The following is a 19,267-nucleotide window of genomic DNA, read 5'->3' on the forward strand; positions in this document are numbered from 1 at the left end:
TTTGGAAAACCTCAGTAAGCTGATAATTTTTGTCCCAAGGGAACTGCCCATGAGTAGTTTCCATCCTAATCTTCTCTCAGATTTATAGAGAGAAGGCTGCCTCTAGCCACTCCCTCATTCAACCCTTTATCCCAATCACAGCAACTGGTTTTCTTCGTGCTCCCAGCTTTGGGAGTCCTTCTGTCGTCCTTTGGTATCTGAGGTCCTGCTTCATTCCCAGAGTCTTCAGCTGGGCGTTCGAGAACTATCTGGAATCTGAGTTTCTGTGTTTGGGGGAGTCTTCCTGCTCTCAGACTTTCTTGGGGCTCACTGACAGGCCTGGTGCCTTCTAGGCTCTGGGAAGACATCTGCAAACAAGACATTCACTGTTACTGTTCTTAGGAGTTTCCGTGGTTGTCCTCCTTGTGGCTGTGCCTCATCTGCCTAGGATGGCTATCCGGCAGAAACAGAATTACTTAACCAGGGTTGTTGTTGGGGAAAACAAGATGAGGAGAAAGGCTAAAGAAGCAGAGTCCCTTGAGACTTGGGGAAGAGGGCCTGCGAAAGGAGATGTGGAAGATGCATGGTTGAACTTGTGGAGGATGACCCCTCTCTGTCTCATCCAGAAAGTGACAAAGGACTCCATTCATGACGTAGGTTAGGTTAGGAGTTTAGACTGTTGTGATAGGACTTGCACCGTGACATATTGAAAATTGTTACCAGGGGAGTCGGTACCATCCGTTTACTTGGTTTTCTTCCAGAAAGAGGGCTGCTGTCTCCCTGCCTAGGTCATTTATGGTCACCTTTGCCCTAAAGGTCATCTTTTGTTATGAAAATGTCCTTCCCAGACACTACAGGATTAGATTTTCAGAGGAGCCCATCTCCTTCCTGTCCTTACTGGTTATGCCATCCAGTTCTCCCTGAAACCCACTTCCCCTTCCCAAGAGAGTCTCTTGTCAGCTGCACTAAGGCAAAGAGCCCTGAAGGCGGCTGGGGCTGCCGGCGGCTCCCTGTGCAGAATGAGCCTTGCAGTCTGGTCACTCCTTAGCCAGGCCTTGGCTTTGGCTGGGCTGGGAGACTTTCCAGAGACGGGGCTGTTGACTCTTCGTCCTGACTGCAGTCAGGGGCCATGAGCTGTTCTCCGCTCTACTCCTCAGAGCTTTGTTTAGAGGGAGGTTGTGTCATAATCGAGAATCTTCTTCTCCCCTTTCCCCCACTCTTCTCTCCCATGGTTATCTTTGTGTTTGCACTCCTCACGGGACCAATTTGAACATGCAGTGCTCTGGGCTTCAGGATTACCAGATACGATGTGGGGGTTTTCATTTTGCTAACCATGTGTGCCTCCCATTTGAATGTACACACTGTAATCCCTATTTAACCGACTGTAACCAAGCCATGCCTGGGCAGATAACATCATTTACATTTTCAGTACACCCAGAGATGTCAGATGAAGGCATGTAAAATGTTCTCCACTAAAATACCAGCTCTGCAGAGGCACGGTCATTACATAAGCAAACAGTCCTGCTTTAGCTGGAAGTGCTGGAGAGAACAAGTACTAGGTTCATTCTGGATGCTTAGACTCCCTCCGTCCAGCCCCTCCTCCCGAGGGGGGAGGTAAAGGGGCTCTTCCGCTCAAGGGTACAAGTGCCTCTGGAGTGCTGTGGGGGAGTTTGAATATGTCACTCCTTAAGTTTTGAGTATTTTATTAAAGCTTCAGCCCTGAGAGAAGATACTTGTTTTAATATATGTCATTGTCAACAACTATTAGAGATTCCCACGTGCCTACCTATCTCTGGTTAGTTCTCCTCTGTTGATGTTTACAGTTAAACCTGATCAGAACTGATGGGAGATATCTAAAACAATTGATGCTGATTCATAACTTCTGGGTACCTCTATGTATATCAGGATATTCATTCAAGCAACTCAGATGTCAACTGAATGTTCACATTTTCCAAGTCTCTACCAAAAGCGTTTTGAGGGCTGCTAGTGTTCACTGGCCATGAGCTCCTGGGTTTAGAATAGGGTGTGTGCATGAAATTTTGCCTGTGAGGTCTCTGTTGTTTGTGTGGATAGCTCTAGCTGGCATCAAGCTCTGAGCCGACCAAGGATTTTATTTTGATTTATAGTGACATCTTCATCAAACAGAGAGTGATGTGCCTGTAAAATTTTATGCTAACCTATAAAATTTAAAGCGACATGACCGATAGTCATCTTTCCAAAAAAAATGAGAACTTTTAGTTTTAATGCCCAGAGTCTTGAAGGGGAGATCAATAAATCATCAAGGAAGCATCCTTTCAAAGAGGCAGTGGGGCCAAAGGGTGGCTGGCTCATCTTTGTCCTGCCGAACAGAACAATATTTGATTTGGTTAAAGCTTAGTCTGTTTTCGGATTCGGATGCTTAAAAACGTGTAGCAGTTACTGCCCACTGAAGCACATCAAGTTTTTAATGAAGGAGGAGGCCAAACGGGTTCATTTGACAGGCATGTGTGATCTATAGGACATGTTCCATATTATTAGAATATGTAGTTCTCTCCAGTGATGAATGAACAGCCACGAGGAGCCTGCTGTCTAGGTAGAACCCTTGTTTCCGCCATTCTCGACTCTCAGGAGACATCTTTGTAGTACACTGGGTTTACAGTTCCTAGTTCTCCTCTGTTGTCTAGCAACTCATTCTTGCTGGCAAGGATAGTAAGGGTGCGTATGTGCTATGTGGGAAGAACACTGGATTGGAAAGCCCTGTTTCAAGTAACCCCTGCCCCTGGCACTGTCAGGCACCATCAGCTTTGTGATCTTGGGCAAGTCATGAAGAGTCTTGGAGGCTCAGCTTCCTCATCTGTGGAGGCCAGATGATCGTGGTGGCTCTTTCCGCTTCCTATATCTGTTGTCAGGTTCACAAGGCATTAGTTCCTGAGAGGGCTTTGTAAGGGGTAGAGTATGAGGGACCATGTAGGGGTGGCAAGGTTATCACAGTTTCTGCCATTGGGCATTTAAGTACCTTGCATACACCTTTGAGGAACGCTTAACTTTTTCTTTGAAGATGAACTCACAGTAGTGTTCCATTGTGTCCTGTGGCACTTGATGCCGAAGTTCTAGCAATTTGCTGGGGGTGGTCCTGACAGGGGTTTTGGAGCTTCCTGTAACTGTGATTTCCTTAAATGCACTGGTGATGAGTAGACCACAGGAAGGCAGCAGCTTTCATCTAGTGAGTCAAGTCCATTGTAAATACAAACTGAGAGCAGATTTCTGGTGCTGTCCCGTAGACACTTGGGGGCAAAGGTCTCTGGCCTTCAACCAGCTGTTCTCTCATGTCTGTGATTCACACTGACCAAGTGATTGGACAGTACTGTGTCTGCTTCGGGGCCAGGTACTGCTCAGGGCTGGGGCTAGTAAGTACACATAGCCCTGAGTGGTCATGGGGCTTTTGGTGAAGGGCAAGTGCCCAGTGTCCCCAGAACGACCTGAGCTAGCTCAGGGTGAAGAAGGGAGGCTTGGGCGGAGCAATACCACAGCGGATAGGTGGATACCCTCTGTTTTATGAAAGCCAGTGTCCTTGCTCACCCTGAGAGCTTGTGTCTTCCTGGAGCACCCACGTGGAAGTCTCCCAAAATCTAGCTCTTGAATTTTGCATGTATGTGTAGGATTCTTGTTGAGGTTTCATCTGTCTGTGTAGTTATATTGCTGATTTTGCTATACGGTCTATTGAGGATTTGGGGTTTCCTGTGTAGTTGAGTGCACAGTGAAATTTCACAAAAAGACTTGAGCTCTGATAATTCTCATGGGTGTTCTACAAGGCTTTCTGATGAGAAAATAGATTGCAGGGTATAAACTGCATGCTGAAGATCTCCAGACTACCTGACCTGGTGAAGAGCACTGGCCCTGAAGACAGATTGTGGGGATTCAGATCTCAGGTCTATCACTCATTTGCTGGGCCAGCTCAAGGAAGTTACTTGACTTCTCTCTGCCTCAGTTTCCACATCTGAAACTAGAGAAAGGATTATATTTAATTCACTCATACGGGCATTGTAAGGATAAAATAAGGTATGTACAATGCTAGGTATGTGTCTGAAATAGAGTCAGTGCTTCATAAATGTCAGTAATTCTCAAAGAAAGTTCTCCATCATTTCAATAGACCAATGGGAAGGGATTATTTTCTCCCTAGTTGAGAATTACTAAACTGGCTAGACTTTTTATTATTATTTTTTAAAGATTTTTAAATTTTTATATATTTGACAGAGAGAGACACAGGGAGAGAGGGAACATAAGGGGAGAGGGAGAGGAAGAAGCAGGCTTCCTGCCAAGCAGGGAGCCGGATGCAGGGCTTGATCCCAGGACACTGGGATCATGACCTGAAGCTGAAAGTAGATGCTTAACGACTGAGCCACTCAGGTGCTCCCGGCTAGACTTTAAAAAAGAAGTTCTTTTTTTTTCCTGAATAAAAGAAGTAAATGCCAGTTCTAAAAAATTAAAATGTAGTTAAATATCAGAAGAAAATACTAGAGATCTCATTGTTAATCTTTTTCCTATATTTTTCTAGTCCTTCATTCTCTTCCTATATACAAATATTTTACATAATTAAAATATTGTATATTTAGTTTGTATCCTTTTTTTCATATAGTGTACCAGGCATTCTGTAGGTAATGACAATGTCTCAAACATTGTTAATGGCTAGTTAGTATCCTAAAATCTGACTGCATATTTTATTAATCATTCCCTTGTTGATTGGCATTTAGATTGTTGGCAGTAATTATAATAACTAGTACTAATGAAATATTCTTGTATATACATTTTTATACCGCTGATGGCTTTTTAAAAACTTATGCCCTTAACTTACAGTTTCTCAGCAGTGTGTGAAAGGTCCTGCAGAACCAAACCCTCACTAAGTTACCGAGGTGGGAGGACCGGGTCTACGAGGGGTGTGGTTGGGCACCCCGCCAGAGGCTCTTTCCCCGTGAAGTCACTGCTGCTCTCTGCTTGCTTTTGTACTACTTCAAATGCACATAAAATTGTGACTATGATTTAAAAACTGAATGGCTGATTTGAGATTTTGGTTTTCCAGGTGATTTTCCTTATTCAGCATCTCTGTGTTCCCAAGCCAGAGGCCCTAACAGCTTCTGCCATTGTGGGAAGATTCTCTAACTGGGAAGAGTGAGGAATTCTGAAGCTCGGCTTGAAATCCCGTAGATGGTTTTCATGACCTGAAGCATGGAGCCGGTGGGAAGGATCTGGGCCTGGAGTTAGCATGGGTTTGAAGCCTGGTTCTAGCACAGCTCTTCAGTCTTGGACATCTTGGCCAACTTGAATCTGTCTCCTTCCCTAAGTTTAAAATATGAGTACTAATGTAGCGCCTTGCGGAATTTTCATGAAGATCGGAGAAGGTATTGTTTACAGTGTTTGGTAAATGATAGCTTTTGTAAGAATTGCCTCACAAAGCGATATGGCTCCCATGTTTGTGTCCGTAGGTTTTCTCGATGGACTTGGCAGATTCGGAGCAGATGTGCGCCATGCTGTTGGCCTAAGTTGGTCTCAATTTGGAATTATGTGGCTGGCGAGATTGAGGTCTGTGTGGAGATGGTATAGCATATCACCTCTTCAGCATGGGACTTGATTAAATAAAGTTCTGTCCAGCCAGTGATTGGAGTGGCCATTCACTCACCTTCTAGAGATTGAATACTTATTTGTCCAAGCACAGGGCTGTGGCCCTTGGCCTATACTAGCTCATTTACCTTCAGAAATACCCTATGAGGTGGCTGCTAACATCTCTGCATTGAGGCTCTTTAGGCTCAGAGAGACCCCCTTCCGTCAGGTAGTTAGATATAACAAGTAAAAATCCAGGAAATTTTGCATGGGACGTACTTAACACTAAAAAATTGTTTGTAGTTTATCTGAAATCCAGACTTAACTGGGTGTCTGTTTTATCTAGCCACCCTACCCATAACTTCCCCAAGATCATGCAGTGAGTGGAGGACAAAGCTGGGACTTAGATTTTCCTCCATCTGACTTTGAAGCCCATGCCATAGTCGGTGATGTGTCTGTGAGAAATCAGAAGTAGAACTCAGGTGTGAAATGTAAGGAAATCATTGTTAGATGGGGTTTAAAATCCTTCTCTCACTGTCAGTTGACAAGCTGCACTCAGAGACAGTTTTCTCTTTCACCTGATTGGTGGAAGATAATTCCCTATTAGATCTAATGGTTAGAAATAGAGATAGCTAATGAGGGCTTATGAGATACCTATTATATATGCCAAGTACTAAGCTAGAACTACTCTGGAAAGAGCACAGTCTTTTCAAATAAGGAGTTCAGATAAGAGATTAAACATTCCAGAGCTGTGTGGTTCTTGTGGTGACCCAGTCAAAGGAAGCACCACTGACCCTGAAAGCCTGTTGACCTAGACTTGACATTATACATGAACTTCTGCTGCGAGAACTCTGGGGCATAACTCAGGGCAATGTGTGTCAATCATCCAGTGTCTCTGCTGACCCTAGAGTAGGTGTTTCAGTATTAGTCCTTCCAATGGGCTGCATAGAGAATTACTTGTTGCTGCTGAAGAATTGGATATTTAATAAGGTGTTGATATTTCTGGACTCTCAAAACCCATGAGTTTTCCTTGGTGGTCAGACACGCTCAGGGTACATGCCTGCTTTCTAAAGGCTCGCCTGCCTGCTTGTGGGCACTGCCCATTGCTGTGGTGTTGGGCTTGGGCTTCATGTTCGAGCCATAGGTCAGCTTTCCAGAGAGGAGCCTGGGGAGCTTTGAGGGCTAGAAGGCAAGAAGCATGAAGAACCTACTGGGAGAAGACTCGCTGTGGATGAGGAGGGGAAGAGCTGTCTGTTCCCTTCCTCTTTCCTCACTCTCCCAAGACTGTTGTGTGGCACCTCTGGAAGAAAAGGGAAGAAGTTTGCCTTTCTTGGACTGAGTGAGAAATTGACCTAAAGCTGCCTTTTGCTTTTCAGATAACTTTGGTTCTGGCAGATCAGAGGAACGAGAAACCCATCATTTGACACCAATTTTGTGTCTTGGGGACACTAGTGTCTTTTTATAGAAGATTATCTGGGAGTATTAATCATTTGAATTATTTAACAGAAGTGGGTATTTCTGATACCTCAAATTTGGGGGTACCATTCTACATTTAAAGTACTGTTTCATTTAAACAGTGAACTCCACTGCATTTCTAGGTTGATGTAAAGGATTTCAAGACTAATAACCATAGTATGACAATGATAATGCAAAATAACTGATTCTAAGCACTTTATGCATATTAAATTCTTACAATAACACTTGAAGGAGGAACTATTATTATGCCTGTTGTACAAATAAGGAAACCAAGGATCAGACCATTTAAGTAACTTGTCCCAGTTCACACAGATGGTTGGTGGAAGAGTCAGAATTTAAACCCAGGTAGATGGGCTCCTAAACTCTTAACTGTTTTGTTGTATATTTGTGCTTGTGTGTGTATATATATATATACACACACACACACACACACACACACTCACAGTCTTGTGAGAAGGATATCCTAATTATGCATACTCACACACACATCTGTGACATTCAGATTTCTCAGAGGATTTAAGAGTAAACAGTAGGGTCTGCAGATGGGATGAGGGCCATGGCAATTGGGAAACAGGTGAACAGGAAGTGGGGTAGAGCATGATACCTCAGGGGAGAGGGATGGGTTAGTGATCTGGGCTGGGTGTAGATGGGAGCGGAGTAGAGGGGTTGATGGTGACATTTATGGGATAGGCAGTGCTGGGATTGTCAGGGGTTCAGTGGAAGCAGGGAGAAGAAAATGGCAAGAGGCATTCGTATTAGAGAATTCTGGGAGTAAGGGAGTTAATGCTCAGGGTGGAGACACCTAGTTACAAGTCTGAAATGCAAGACTACAGTAAATTGCTTGTGAAAGACATGCCCTGCCTTTTAGTCTGTCTTCCTGTCTCTGTAAAGAAGTTGATAAAACATGCAAATAAATGCTTATGCATATTTTAGGGAAAACTGGACTTTAATAATATGCTGGTTCATTCACTAAAACTGGCTTTTTCAGACCCATTCTCTCTACCTAACTTGCCCACAGGGATGTGATTTTTACCTGAGAAGTAGCCATCACTGCTCAAGTATTTAGAAACTGTCACCTCTTTCATTCTAAGTTGGAAACCTTCCAGTCTCTTCTATAATCATGGATGTGTTTGTGTGTGGAATAAGGACAGACATCAAGGAAAAGCTTCAACACTGTCAGTAATCTGTGCTTACCTGGACTGGCAGGAAAGTAGTGTGCTGTGGAGAAGAGCACAGATAGCTTCCTTTTTAATGGATTGCTTTTGCCTCCAGTGGAGTGATCTTTGCTTCCGAGATTGTGCGTGTCTGTGTGTGTGCTTCTGTGTTTTTCTGTGTGTGTGTGTGTGCATGTTCATTTTCTGCATTCAGCCTGCGTCACTACCCTGGTAATCTGTGTTTCTCAATGGCCCCTTGTAGGTGAGGAGGGTTTTTCTTTGAAGGCTAAAGAGCTCCACTTCCCAGACATAAAATGTGCACAATGCCTTGAGGGTTTTAAGCCCTGCGCTAAGCATGCAAGTCTCATACCCAAACTAGCCACAGCGCCTGCATTCCCACAATAGCGGCAGCCCTGAGCAGATGCTTCCAGTGCTCTTATCTGGCTGTGCTTTTCACTTTGGGACAAAGTTCTGTAATCATATCTCCTGGATTTATTTTCTCCACACCGTAAAGCCTGAATTGTGAAGATCGCATCATGCCATAAAGGGCAGCAGGAGCCAAGTTCTTGGGGCTGCTGAGGATTTCTTTGCCTTTTTTTTTTTTTCCCCCTCTTCTCCTTTCTGGAGATGTGTATCAGAAAAAGGCTTTGCCTTTAGAGAGGAATTTGACTGCTCTTGCCAATAATGTGTAACAGTATTAAATTTAATGGCAGACCTTGAAGTGTATAAAAACTTAAGTCCAGAAAAAGGTAAGAGTCATACTACTAATTTTAAGGTAAGTGGAATGGTCCTAGTGAAAGATGGGATACAGCTGTGATTTTATTTTATGTTTAGTTAAGTTTAAATATTTATTTGAACTCTTGACAGCCTATTTGAGATAGTCTATTTCAGTCTGAGATAAAAAGGTAAAGTATTTTTGATGAGGCGAAGTGGTTTTTTGTATGTTTTTTTTTTTTTTTTTTGCTTGTTTTTTTTTTTTTTTCCCCTGGCAAATGTAGACTTCTATAACAGTAAAATTTTCAGGCTGATGAAGAGGAAGCTCATTGTAATGAAGTGGTCAGTGGCAAAACCACTGTATTCTTAGGTTGCAAGTCAGGGATGTAGATATGCTTAAAAATTGTATGTGTCTGACACCTAGGAACAGTGAGCTTTGATGTAAACATTCAAGTCTTACTCAGTTTGAGTTAGGAGTAAAGCTGTATTTTAACTTTCTACAATAATCTGTACAGAATGTATTTGTATCAGTTAGAAAGAGTCATGTACAGTGAAAATAATTAGCTTTATAAAATGACACGGTATAAGTATTCAGCATAGATAAAATGGAGGCAGAATCCATGTATCATGTTCTTAGAATCTGTCAGCTCCTGTAGCATGAGAGAAACATTTGAAAGTATGAGCGAGGAGATCAGAATTTAAATTACATGGAGATTGCTCTTGAATTATAAGAAATACTCCTGCCTGGTCAGACAGAATAAATGACATGTCAAGAAATGTCTTCCAAACTTGTCTTCCAACTGAAATTCATCTGTCATTTCAGGTTATTCATGTGCGTCTACTCAGATGTAACTTTATCATGTCAGTGCTCCTTGTGAGAGCCTGTCTGGAGACTGTTGCTAGTTTATGGTATCAACTTCAATGTGTCATGTTCACGGTTCCAGCCTTGATGCCTGCTTTTTATTCAAAATATGAATTAGACCATGGATGAGATTTCCAGAGCACAGCTGAGTTTTCTAAGCCTGGGAAGGACCTTTTACATAGAAATAGGGTAGGATTTGGGAATTTGGATAACTCAATATGCAGTTTGTCAGAAGGATTTTCCATTTAGAGTTTTATCTTAATATGTTTGGAAACTCTCCTGTATGCTGAATGCAGGAGTAAGTTGAAATGCATAGCATACTATGAGGACTGTCTGGCTTTGCACGTCACAGAAATAAGGATGGAAAGGACTTCCATTACTTTTACCATAAAAGTAATCTCTAAGATTGAATTAAAGTGAAACATTATGGCAATTTGAGTGAATTTTTCTAGTCATCTAAGCTTGTAAAATGGATGAATGTGAGGTGTCTTGTTTCAGGGATGATGTTTTCACATACAGATAGTCTTATCTTTTTTTTTCATGAGCATATATTTCATATTTTACTTATTTTTAATTATTTTAATGATTCATTTTGCTGAGTGAAAAATTTTCTGTACTGACTGCCCATATTGGCATTAATCTTAGTGAATGGCAAGACTATTTTTAAAGAAATCTTTCTTCTGCATTCCAGGACGCTTTTAAGTGAAATATCTTAAATTATACAGATCAGTTCCATTTCAGAATGTAAAACTGGTAGATTCTAATTTTCATCAAATCTGAATTGTATTTATTATTAAATAATGATAGTGGAAGTGGTTTCAATTGATGGGTCTATAAAGTTGAAAAATGTTCATTCAGATCCAGAAAGACCAAAGAGAAGAAACCCGAGTTTTGATGGCATATCCCTAGTCTTAAAACTGTGTATTAAGTATAAAACTCAATGGTTGCTCCTACATTGTGTATTTATGCATTAACTTAGGAAAATATTATTAGTCTCAAATTTTGGTATAATGTACTAAGCCTCTGAGCTGGAAGTCATCTCAGTGTTTCTTACAACACTCAAAAATTGTAAGGTACTTGAACTGCAACATAAAAACAGCAGTCAGAGGAAGCTTCAGGCATGTAAGGTGAATGTTTTTAGAATCTTGTTATGTCTATGAACCCCAGCCTCCCTTTCAGCAATAAGAGCTAATACTAGTTCTTACTTCACAAGGTTGTTATAAGAATTACTGGTATAACACCTCTGAAAGCATTTGGAAGATGGAAAAGCCCCAGAAATATAAGATGATCTAATTCTAGAAATAAGGCTAATGCACATTTCATCTACTTTAATTGAAGAGAAATTCTATTTGCAAATAAAAAAATGTTGACCTAGAACCTTGGTACCATCTGCTACTAATTTTCCCCTTGGCTTAGTATAACCTACATGACGGCAGTGTGCACACTGTGTATTGAATGTCCTATGCTGATGTCAGTGTAGGAATGAGTCCTAGATTTCTAGAGCAGAATGAAACCATAGCCACCTTACTCTTTTAAGGAGAAAAAATAGGCTACACATTTTTTTCTCTGAGACATGAAATAGATTTTTGGCTGAAATTGAGCTCTCCAGTTCCCAGATCATGATGGCTGGACCTACTCTATTTAATCATATACACTTTTGCTTTTAGGAGATGCTGAGCATTTTAGATACTTGTGATTTCTGTCTTTATGTCATTTGAATTCTTAGTATAAGGGAGGGGAAAATCGAGAGTTTCTCACGAAATCCATAACTGTTAATAAATAATTGGTACAAAGATATGTTGAATGCTTTATATACCAAGTGCTAGTGGGGGACATGAAAAGTGAATAAAAGTATTAACCTTTTTTTCAGTAATTCATAGTATAGTACAAGGACATGCTTCTATCATGTAATTATGGTAGCACCGTAATAGAGGAACATTCCAGTGGTAGCTTGAGTGTGGAGAAGTAAGCAAGGGATTTCTGGAGGTAATATTTGAGCTAAGCCTTGAGGAATAAGAAGGATTATATCTTGTAGATAAACAAGGATTGAAGATGAAGAAGTAGGCAAGGGCAGAGTGTCATAATAAAGACCTCATAATCCAGGCTAAGAAATTTGAACGTTATCTCTCCCTGCCCCCTCCCCTCACCCCACCTAAAGGAGAAGGTTTTAAGCTGGGGAGAGATTAATGTGATTTGAATTTCAGAAGGATCTCTGACAACAGTTCAGAGACTGAGGGTGGAGAGATGAGACTAGTGCAAGGGAGACCAGAAGGCTTTTGCAATAAATAGGGGAGGGTACCGTGGTCTCAACTTTCTGAGCTTAGACCTTTCATGAGAAAATACTGGACTCTGAAGTTGACATTGGTGTCCTTTGCCCCAGTCAAAGCTGCCCTTTGATTGCTTTTTCCTCTGTACGCACATTTTGTCCAATTACTGTCTTGCAGTTGGAATATATTAGCTACAAGTAGGTAATTACCTGATGTGAAATATAACATTTCTGCTCTTACTAAGTTTACAAACTCTTTTTATTAGACAGGATTTTGCCTGACTATGAGTAGCTCTGTTTTTCTTTCTAAAAAAATTTTATTTATTTATTTGAGAGAGCGAGAGAGAGAAGGAGGCTTCCCACCAAGCAGGGACCCAGATGTGGGGCTTGATTCTAGGAACTTGGGATCATGACCTGAGCTTAAGGCAGACACTTAACTGAATGAGCCACCCATGTGGCCCTCTTTTTTGCTTCTACAGAGAACGAGAAATGTTTTCCCTAAGAAGCTCAGAGCACTCCAACTGAACCTCTTTTAGGTTATAAGACATTGATTTGAATGTTGTCATGCTGCTTGTGTCATCAGTCCAAATATAACAGTAGGGAGGTCAGTGGCCATATCTTGGTATTTAATTTTGTTCAAAATTACTATTTCCCTATTTAATGAAGAAGGTGAAGCTCATGATACTGTGTACTTTTTTTCTCTTTCATAGATCAATTAGTCTAGTTCTGAACTACCTAGTAGAGTGAGTTCTTTATCATTGTTCTTATTTGGCTTTTCTTTTTCTTTTTATATATTTTCTGTTCTAGATAAATTTTAGAAATAGACTGGATAGTCTCCAAAGTAATTCTGTTTTTTTTTTTTTTATTGGAATTGCACTCATTATGGAATAATTGAGGTGAATCACTAACTTTAAGATACTGCCTTTTAGGAACATAGTAGGACTCACTAAATTTTAAGTCTTTTTGTATGTCAGTAAAGATTTCGAGGTTTTTTTTTTTTTTTTTCAAAGATTTATTTGAGAGGGAGAGAGAGAGAGAGAGAGTGTGAGAGCATGAGTGAGGGGGAAGGGTGGAGGGAGAAGGAGAGAATCTTGAGCAGATTCCCTGCTGAGCATGGAGCCTGACTTGGGACTCCACTCACGGCTCGCACCCAGGACCCTGAAGTCACGATCTGAACTGAAACCAAGAGTCGGACTCTTAACCGGCTGAGCTACCCGGGTGCCCCTAGAGTTATTTTTCTTGAGGTAAGTTGTCTACATTTCTTGTCAGGTTAATACTTGTGGTGGTTTTAGTGGTATTATGAATAGATTTTTGTCAGTTGCATTCTCTCTTTCCTTCCTTCCTTCTTTCCTTTCTTTCTTTCTTCCTTCCTTTTTTACAGGGAAAATAACTTTATTTTCTTTGGGGGTATGGGTAGATGTCTAGTCTCAGAATTTCTAGAATTGCTTCTTTGCACCAGTGGGCTTCATGACCTTGAGCATGTTGAAATATCACAGTTTTGCTCAAGGGCCAGCACTTGCACACTGACAACGTTACCAATCTGGACATCCTTGAAGCAGTGGGATAGGCTCACAGACATGTTCTTATGGTGTTTCTTGAAAGGGTTGTACTTTTGAATGTAGTGGAGGTAGTCTTGGTGGATGACAGTGGTCTTCTTCATCTTCATGTTGGTCACCACACCAGACAATATCTGCCCTTGGACAGAGACATTACAAATAAAGGGGCACTTCTTGTCAATATACATGCTCTCTGTGGCCTCCTTGGGAATCTTGAAGCCCAGACTGATATTATTGTATCCCAGGAGCTTCTCCTTGCCAGTTTCTCCAGTTAGGACCCTCTTTTTTAGAAAGATGGTCAGCTGCTTTTGGTAGACACGCTCAGTCTGAATGTATGCCATTTTAAACACAGTAGTATAAAAGAACTAGTACAAGAAGTATGTTTTCTTCTTTTAACCCTCTCTACCTCTTTCCTAAATAAATGACTTCTAACTCTTTTTACTAGCCTTTTTTGTAGGGTTTCAGTTTTACTTTCATATCTCTAAATTATGTATTTATACTACTCTGTTAATTTTTCAGTTTTTTCTTTTTTTTTTTTTTAAGATTTTATTTATTTATTTGACAGACAGAGATCACAAGTAGGCAGAGAGGCAGGCAGAGAGAGAGAGAGAGAGAGAGAGAGAGAGAAGCAGGCTTCCTGCGGAGCAGAGAGCCCAATGCGGGGCTCGATCCCAGGACCCTGAGATCATGACCCAAGCCGAAGGCAGCAGCCCAAACCACTGAGCCACCTAGGCGCCCCAGTTTTTCAGTTTTTGATATCATCTGTTGATTTCCTTCTATGGTAGATGAGGAATTAGCTCACTAGTAAAATCCCCACATCTCTTTCAGTTACTTTGTTAGTTGGCTATCTATGTAACTTTAACAATTTCACTTACACTTTTTTCCTCTGCTCTGCCAAATAGAAATACTCTACCTAGTGACCATAGTACTCCCTTAACCCATCCTTTCTCTCACTGTCCCTCCTTACTTCTCTCATATATAAACATTCTTTCATTCCTTTTCAGTATTCATTATTACTCCTTCTATGTTTCAATCACAGGTTGATTTTATTTATCTTACTTTTTTTTTTCCAAGATTTTATTTATTTGAGAGATGAGAGAGACAGCATGAGATGGGAGAGGGTCAGAGGGAGAAGCAGACTCCCTGCTGAGCAGGGAGCCTGATGTTGGACTTGATCCTGGGACTCCAGGATCAAGACCTGAGCCGAAGACAGTCAGCTTAACCAACTGAGCCACTGAGGCGCCCCCGAACATAGGTTGATTTCTTTTTTTAAATATTTTATTTATTTATTTATTTGACACACAGAGAAAGAAATCACAGGTAGGCAGAGGTGGGGGGAAAGCTGAGCAGGGACCCGGATGCGGGACTTGATCCCAGAATGCTGAGATCATGACCTCAGCCGAAGGCAGAGGCTTAACCCACTGAGCCACCCAGGTCCCCTCATAGGTTGATTTTAAAGGTTTACTATCAATATGCAAAGTTTACATACTATGACTGCATGAAGTTATGTGACTGTGACTACATAAATATTCACCAGAGCAAGTAATCACCTAATTTAATTTTTAATTGCTTAATTTTAGTTAAGGATACCACTTCAGAACATGGTATCTGAGGAAGAGGGTAGATTCTGGAGATTTCTATACCAGATGATGACATCAAACTTATTAGAAACAAATCAAGTATCTAAAAGTCATTTTGACAACTAACAATCTTTATCATAACTCAGGGAGATGAATAAAGTTGTTATCTCCACTTTGGGGGTGACAAATCTGAGGTTCAGAGAGAAAAATAACTTGTCATAGTGTAATTTTGTAATTGGTAGAGCTGACATCTGAGTACTGTTGGCTGACTTTGGAGCCTGAACTTGTAGTCATGTTCTCTCTTAGTGATGCTGTTACTTTCTTGGAGTTGGTAAGATACAGAGGCAAGAAACAATTGAGTGCCTTCTCTGTTTAAAAAAAAAAAAATTTACCATTTTTATGGTTTAATTTCTTCTCTCTGCATGTGGTGTTCCCTGGAATAAATGGGCCTGCAGCTGTGTGAGTACTTTCTGATTAAGAGAAGGAAGAGCTGTGAGGTAGTTGACATAGGGCTTGGCATAGGGAAGCAGGGGCATAAGAATGGTTATAGGGTGGGACCAGATCTTGCAGGTTTTTAATATCCCCCTGAGGAGTCTGGGCTGCATCTAATGAAGAAGGAAAGAAAACGACTACTATGGAACTTTGGAGTTGATGGGTGATATAAAAGTAGTAGTTGAGGAAAAAAGAGTGATATTTTAAGAAAAACGTGGTATTTTTTGGGGAAAAAAAGAAGTACCATGAAGGACCAATGAGGGATCCTGCAATCTACCTGAGAAATTGGTTCAAGCATATCAAGGCCATGAACCCTATCATGGAGGTTTTCAGGAACGATCCATTACTATCTTTAATTACTTGTCAACAAAACAGAAGTTATCATGAGTGACTTAGAGTTACTTTGGCTGTCTCTTTGAAGAAAGGTAAATGATTATTTCTATTGATCTGTTTATTATTTATTTTTAAAGATATTATTTATTTATTTGACAGAGAGAGACAGCGAGAGAGGGAACACAAACAAGGCATGTTGGAGAGGGAGAAGCAGGCTTCCCGCTGAGCAGAGAGCCCGATGCAGGTTTCGATCCCAGGACCCTGGATCATGACCTGAGCCCAAGGCATATGCTTAATGACTGAGCCACCCCGTACCTCACTATTGATCTGTTTAGAGAGTAGGTTATGATTGTAGATGTATGCAGTACAAGGTTTTCATCTAATTCCTGCTTCTTAAAATCAGTGTCCATATTGTCTGTTTTTCCAGGTAGGGTGTGAGAAGATAAACCTTGAAAGAATATATAGGCAGGGGTCTGAGGCGCCCCTCCCCCCAAGAACAGCTGTAAAATCAGAAGAGAAGGGACAAAATAAAAGACATCTTTAAAAGACCGTTGATTTACTCTCTTATAATTTCTCCTTGCACATTTTCCCCTCTCATGTCTTTGTTCATTTATCATCATTTGCCCATTCTTTTTTCTTTAAGTGTCCAAAATTATATCTAATGACTGTTTTTAAAAAGACCAAGCAATACTGACTCATATTAAGTAACTAAGTAAAATTCTCCCTCGCCTTTCCCACTCCTTAGATTTCACCGTAATTGACACTTTCTTTGGCATGTGGACTTGGCGTCCTTCTAGGAGTGTGTGTGTACATGTGTGTACGCAAATGCGGAAAGGGACCGCGCCACTAGTGCAGGTTTCACAGGGAATTACACTTGTGGGTGAGGAAGAAGGACAATGGAAAAAGCAGATTGTGTGGGCTAAGTCACAATCTACCTTCCTGTTGCTACTTGTTCAGCCCTTGTTGGAAGATGAGACAGGACTTCAGCTTGGACCTAGTAACTAAATGCCTCTTCTATTAGCATCCTCTTGGTGGTAAGGTTAATTTCAGTCATTTTGTGCTTTCCTTATTTTCTGATTTTTGCATTTTTTAAATTTACTCACTTCTTTTCTCATGTTCTTATTGGTGTTTTGAAAAATGAAAAGGCCAAGAAATCCACTTAGAAAATGAGAGAAGGCAGGCATGGGGAGCATAATAAATAGGGATATACAAATTTTGGTGGGCGCGTGGGGAGGAAGAGGGACCATGTCTCCAGTTTCTTCTTTATCATTTTAATTTTAATCTTATGTAAAGAATTTGACCAGTCCCCTTCTCCCATTCTGATGCATAGTCATTCTGAACTTTATTTCATAGTCTCTCACTATTTACTTACTTTTTCCTATCTCAAATGTGTGCCTTTTGGGGCACTGGGTGGCTCAGTTGGTTACGAGACTGCCTTTGGCTCAGGCCATGATCTCGGGGTCCTGGGATCAAGTCCTGCATCAGGCTCCCTGCTCAGTGGGGAGGCTGCTTTTCCTCCTTCCACTTCCCCTGCTTGTGCTCGCTCTCTCTCTCTCTCTGTCAAATAAATAAATAACATGTTTTTTTTTTTTTTAAAACCCAAAATAAAAAAACACAAATGTACGCTTTTTTCCTGAAAAAGTGATGAATGCAAGCAAGATACACACAAGGGGACAGAAGAACAAAAGGAACGGAGAAAGGAGCTGTTCCATTCTCCCTACATTTGAGTTTCTTACTTTTCCGGCTCTGCACACTCACACTCACGCTTCTATTGGTTGTGATCGTTCCTCCTCAAAGTCTTCCTTTTACTTTCCAGATGCCCTTGCCCTAGTTTTCTCATTTCCTTTCTCTTTTCACAGAAATAAGGTTTAGGCTCAATTTGGTTTATAAGGCCACATGCGAGTCCATGAAGGTAAGAACCCATGGTTGGCTATTGCCCTGGCTCTGATGTGTATCAGCTGTAAGATGCATCAGCAGTTCCCTGCTCTTCTCTTTGGTCTAGGGGGTCTTCTTAAGATGCCTTTCATGATTTTTCTTGTTCTAAGTTCAGAGAAGTGTCGTTAAGAACAAACACAAAGCAATACAAATATTGGCAAAAGGCCTGCAGAGAACCAGAGAGCAACAAAGTGATGAAGTTCTGAAGTTGTCAGTGGTCAGTGCAAATAGTGTCTGCAGGCCTGGCTAATGTTCTCTTTCTATTCCCAGGTGGTGATCACCCTTATTTGTTTGTTTGTTTGTTTTAAAGATTTTATTTATTTATTTAACAGTGAGAGAGAGAGAGAGAGAGGGAGCTCACAAGTAGGCAGAGAGGCAGGCAGAGAGAGATGGGGAAGCAGGCTCCCTGCTGAGCAGAGAGCCCGAGACCTTGAGATCATGACCTGAGCCAAAGGAAGAGGCTTTAACCCACTGAGCCACCCAGGTGCCCCTATCTCCCTTATTTGAAGAGAGAGTACAGTTTTGATCACTGCAGTTAAAGAAGGTAGTGGAGGAAAGCAAATAGTAACAGAATGGAAAATGGATTCTTTCTTTAGGAACAGGTTAGGTTTAAGAGGCTGGACATAACATTTCTTGATCGGACCATCCACTTTTATAAATCTGTGGCTTCTAACTATTGGTTTTTTGTTTTTCGTTTTTTTAAAATTTCTTCTTTTGAGGTATATGTGTATTGGGGGGAGGGGGGTTTCCATACCATTGCTTTTTTGTGCTTCTTCTTTATCCTGTACTCATGTATTATTGTCTTCCTGATATGATTCAAAATTTACACTTCTTTGTTCAATTTCCTTAATTTCTCATTCAAGTTTACACTTCTTTGTTCAATTTCCTTAATTTCTCATTCATTCAATACTTAAGTTTATTTTCTTGTTTTTTATTCATATTGCTGGAATCTTTTCCCATTCTCACAGCAACCTGTTCTCTTTTTTCTTTTCTTTTCTTTTTTTAAATTTTTTTAAAGATTTTATTTATTTCCTTGACAGGCGGAGATCACAATTAGGCAGGGAAGCAGGCAGAGAAAGAGGAGGAAGCAGGCTCCCTGCTGAGCAGAGAGCCCGATGCGGGGCTCGATCCCAGGACCCTGGTATCATGACCTGAGCCAAAGCCAGTGGCTTAACCCACTAAGCCACCCAGGTGCCCCTGTTCTCTTTTTTCTTAATCGTTTGTTTGTTTCTTTGTATCCCCAACGAGAAGAGAAGGACGCTAGTGTCAGGGAGAGCCCCAGAAGTACTAATCTAGGACTTTTTTCAGTGCTGTAGTATAGTGCGGGGCAGGAGGACAACTATAGG

General features: G+C 41.1%; 2 protein-coding genes across 7 annotated transcripts in view; one reads left to right on the forward strand and one right to left on the reverse strand.

The window, feature by feature from the left end:
• The window catches only part of PLCH1 (phospholipase C eta 1), a 216,306-nt gene that overhangs the window by 53,143 nt on the left and 143,896 nt on the right, over positions 1-19,267 (forward strand). The window contains exon 1 of one of the 6 annotated variants that reach the window (XM_059391693.1): positions 8,598-8,932. The exons of the other annotated variants lie outside the window; for them this stretch is intronic. Coding sequence (XP_059247676.1) covers positions 8,890-8,932 — 43 coding nt within the window. The 5' untranslated portion in view covers positions 8,598-8,889. Of the gene's footprint in view, positions 1-8,597; positions 8,933-19,267 lie in introns of those variants that run through there. 6 annotated transcript variants of the gene reach the window in all.
• On the reverse strand, positions 13,491-13,922 carry LOC132010129 (small ribosomal subunit protein uS17-like). Its single transcript, XM_059388075.1, has one exon. It carries the CDS (start codon positions 13,920-13,922, stop codon positions 13,491-13,493), a length of 432 nt encoding a protein of 143 aa, XP_059244058.1.

This window comes from Mustela nigripes, chromosome 2, assembly GCF_022355385.1.
Source record: "Mustela nigripes isolate SB6536 chromosome 2, MUSNIG.SB6536, whole genome shotgun sequence".
Taxonomy (NCBI): Eukaryota; Metazoa; Chordata; class Mammalia; order Carnivora; family Mustelidae; genus Mustela; species Mustela nigripes.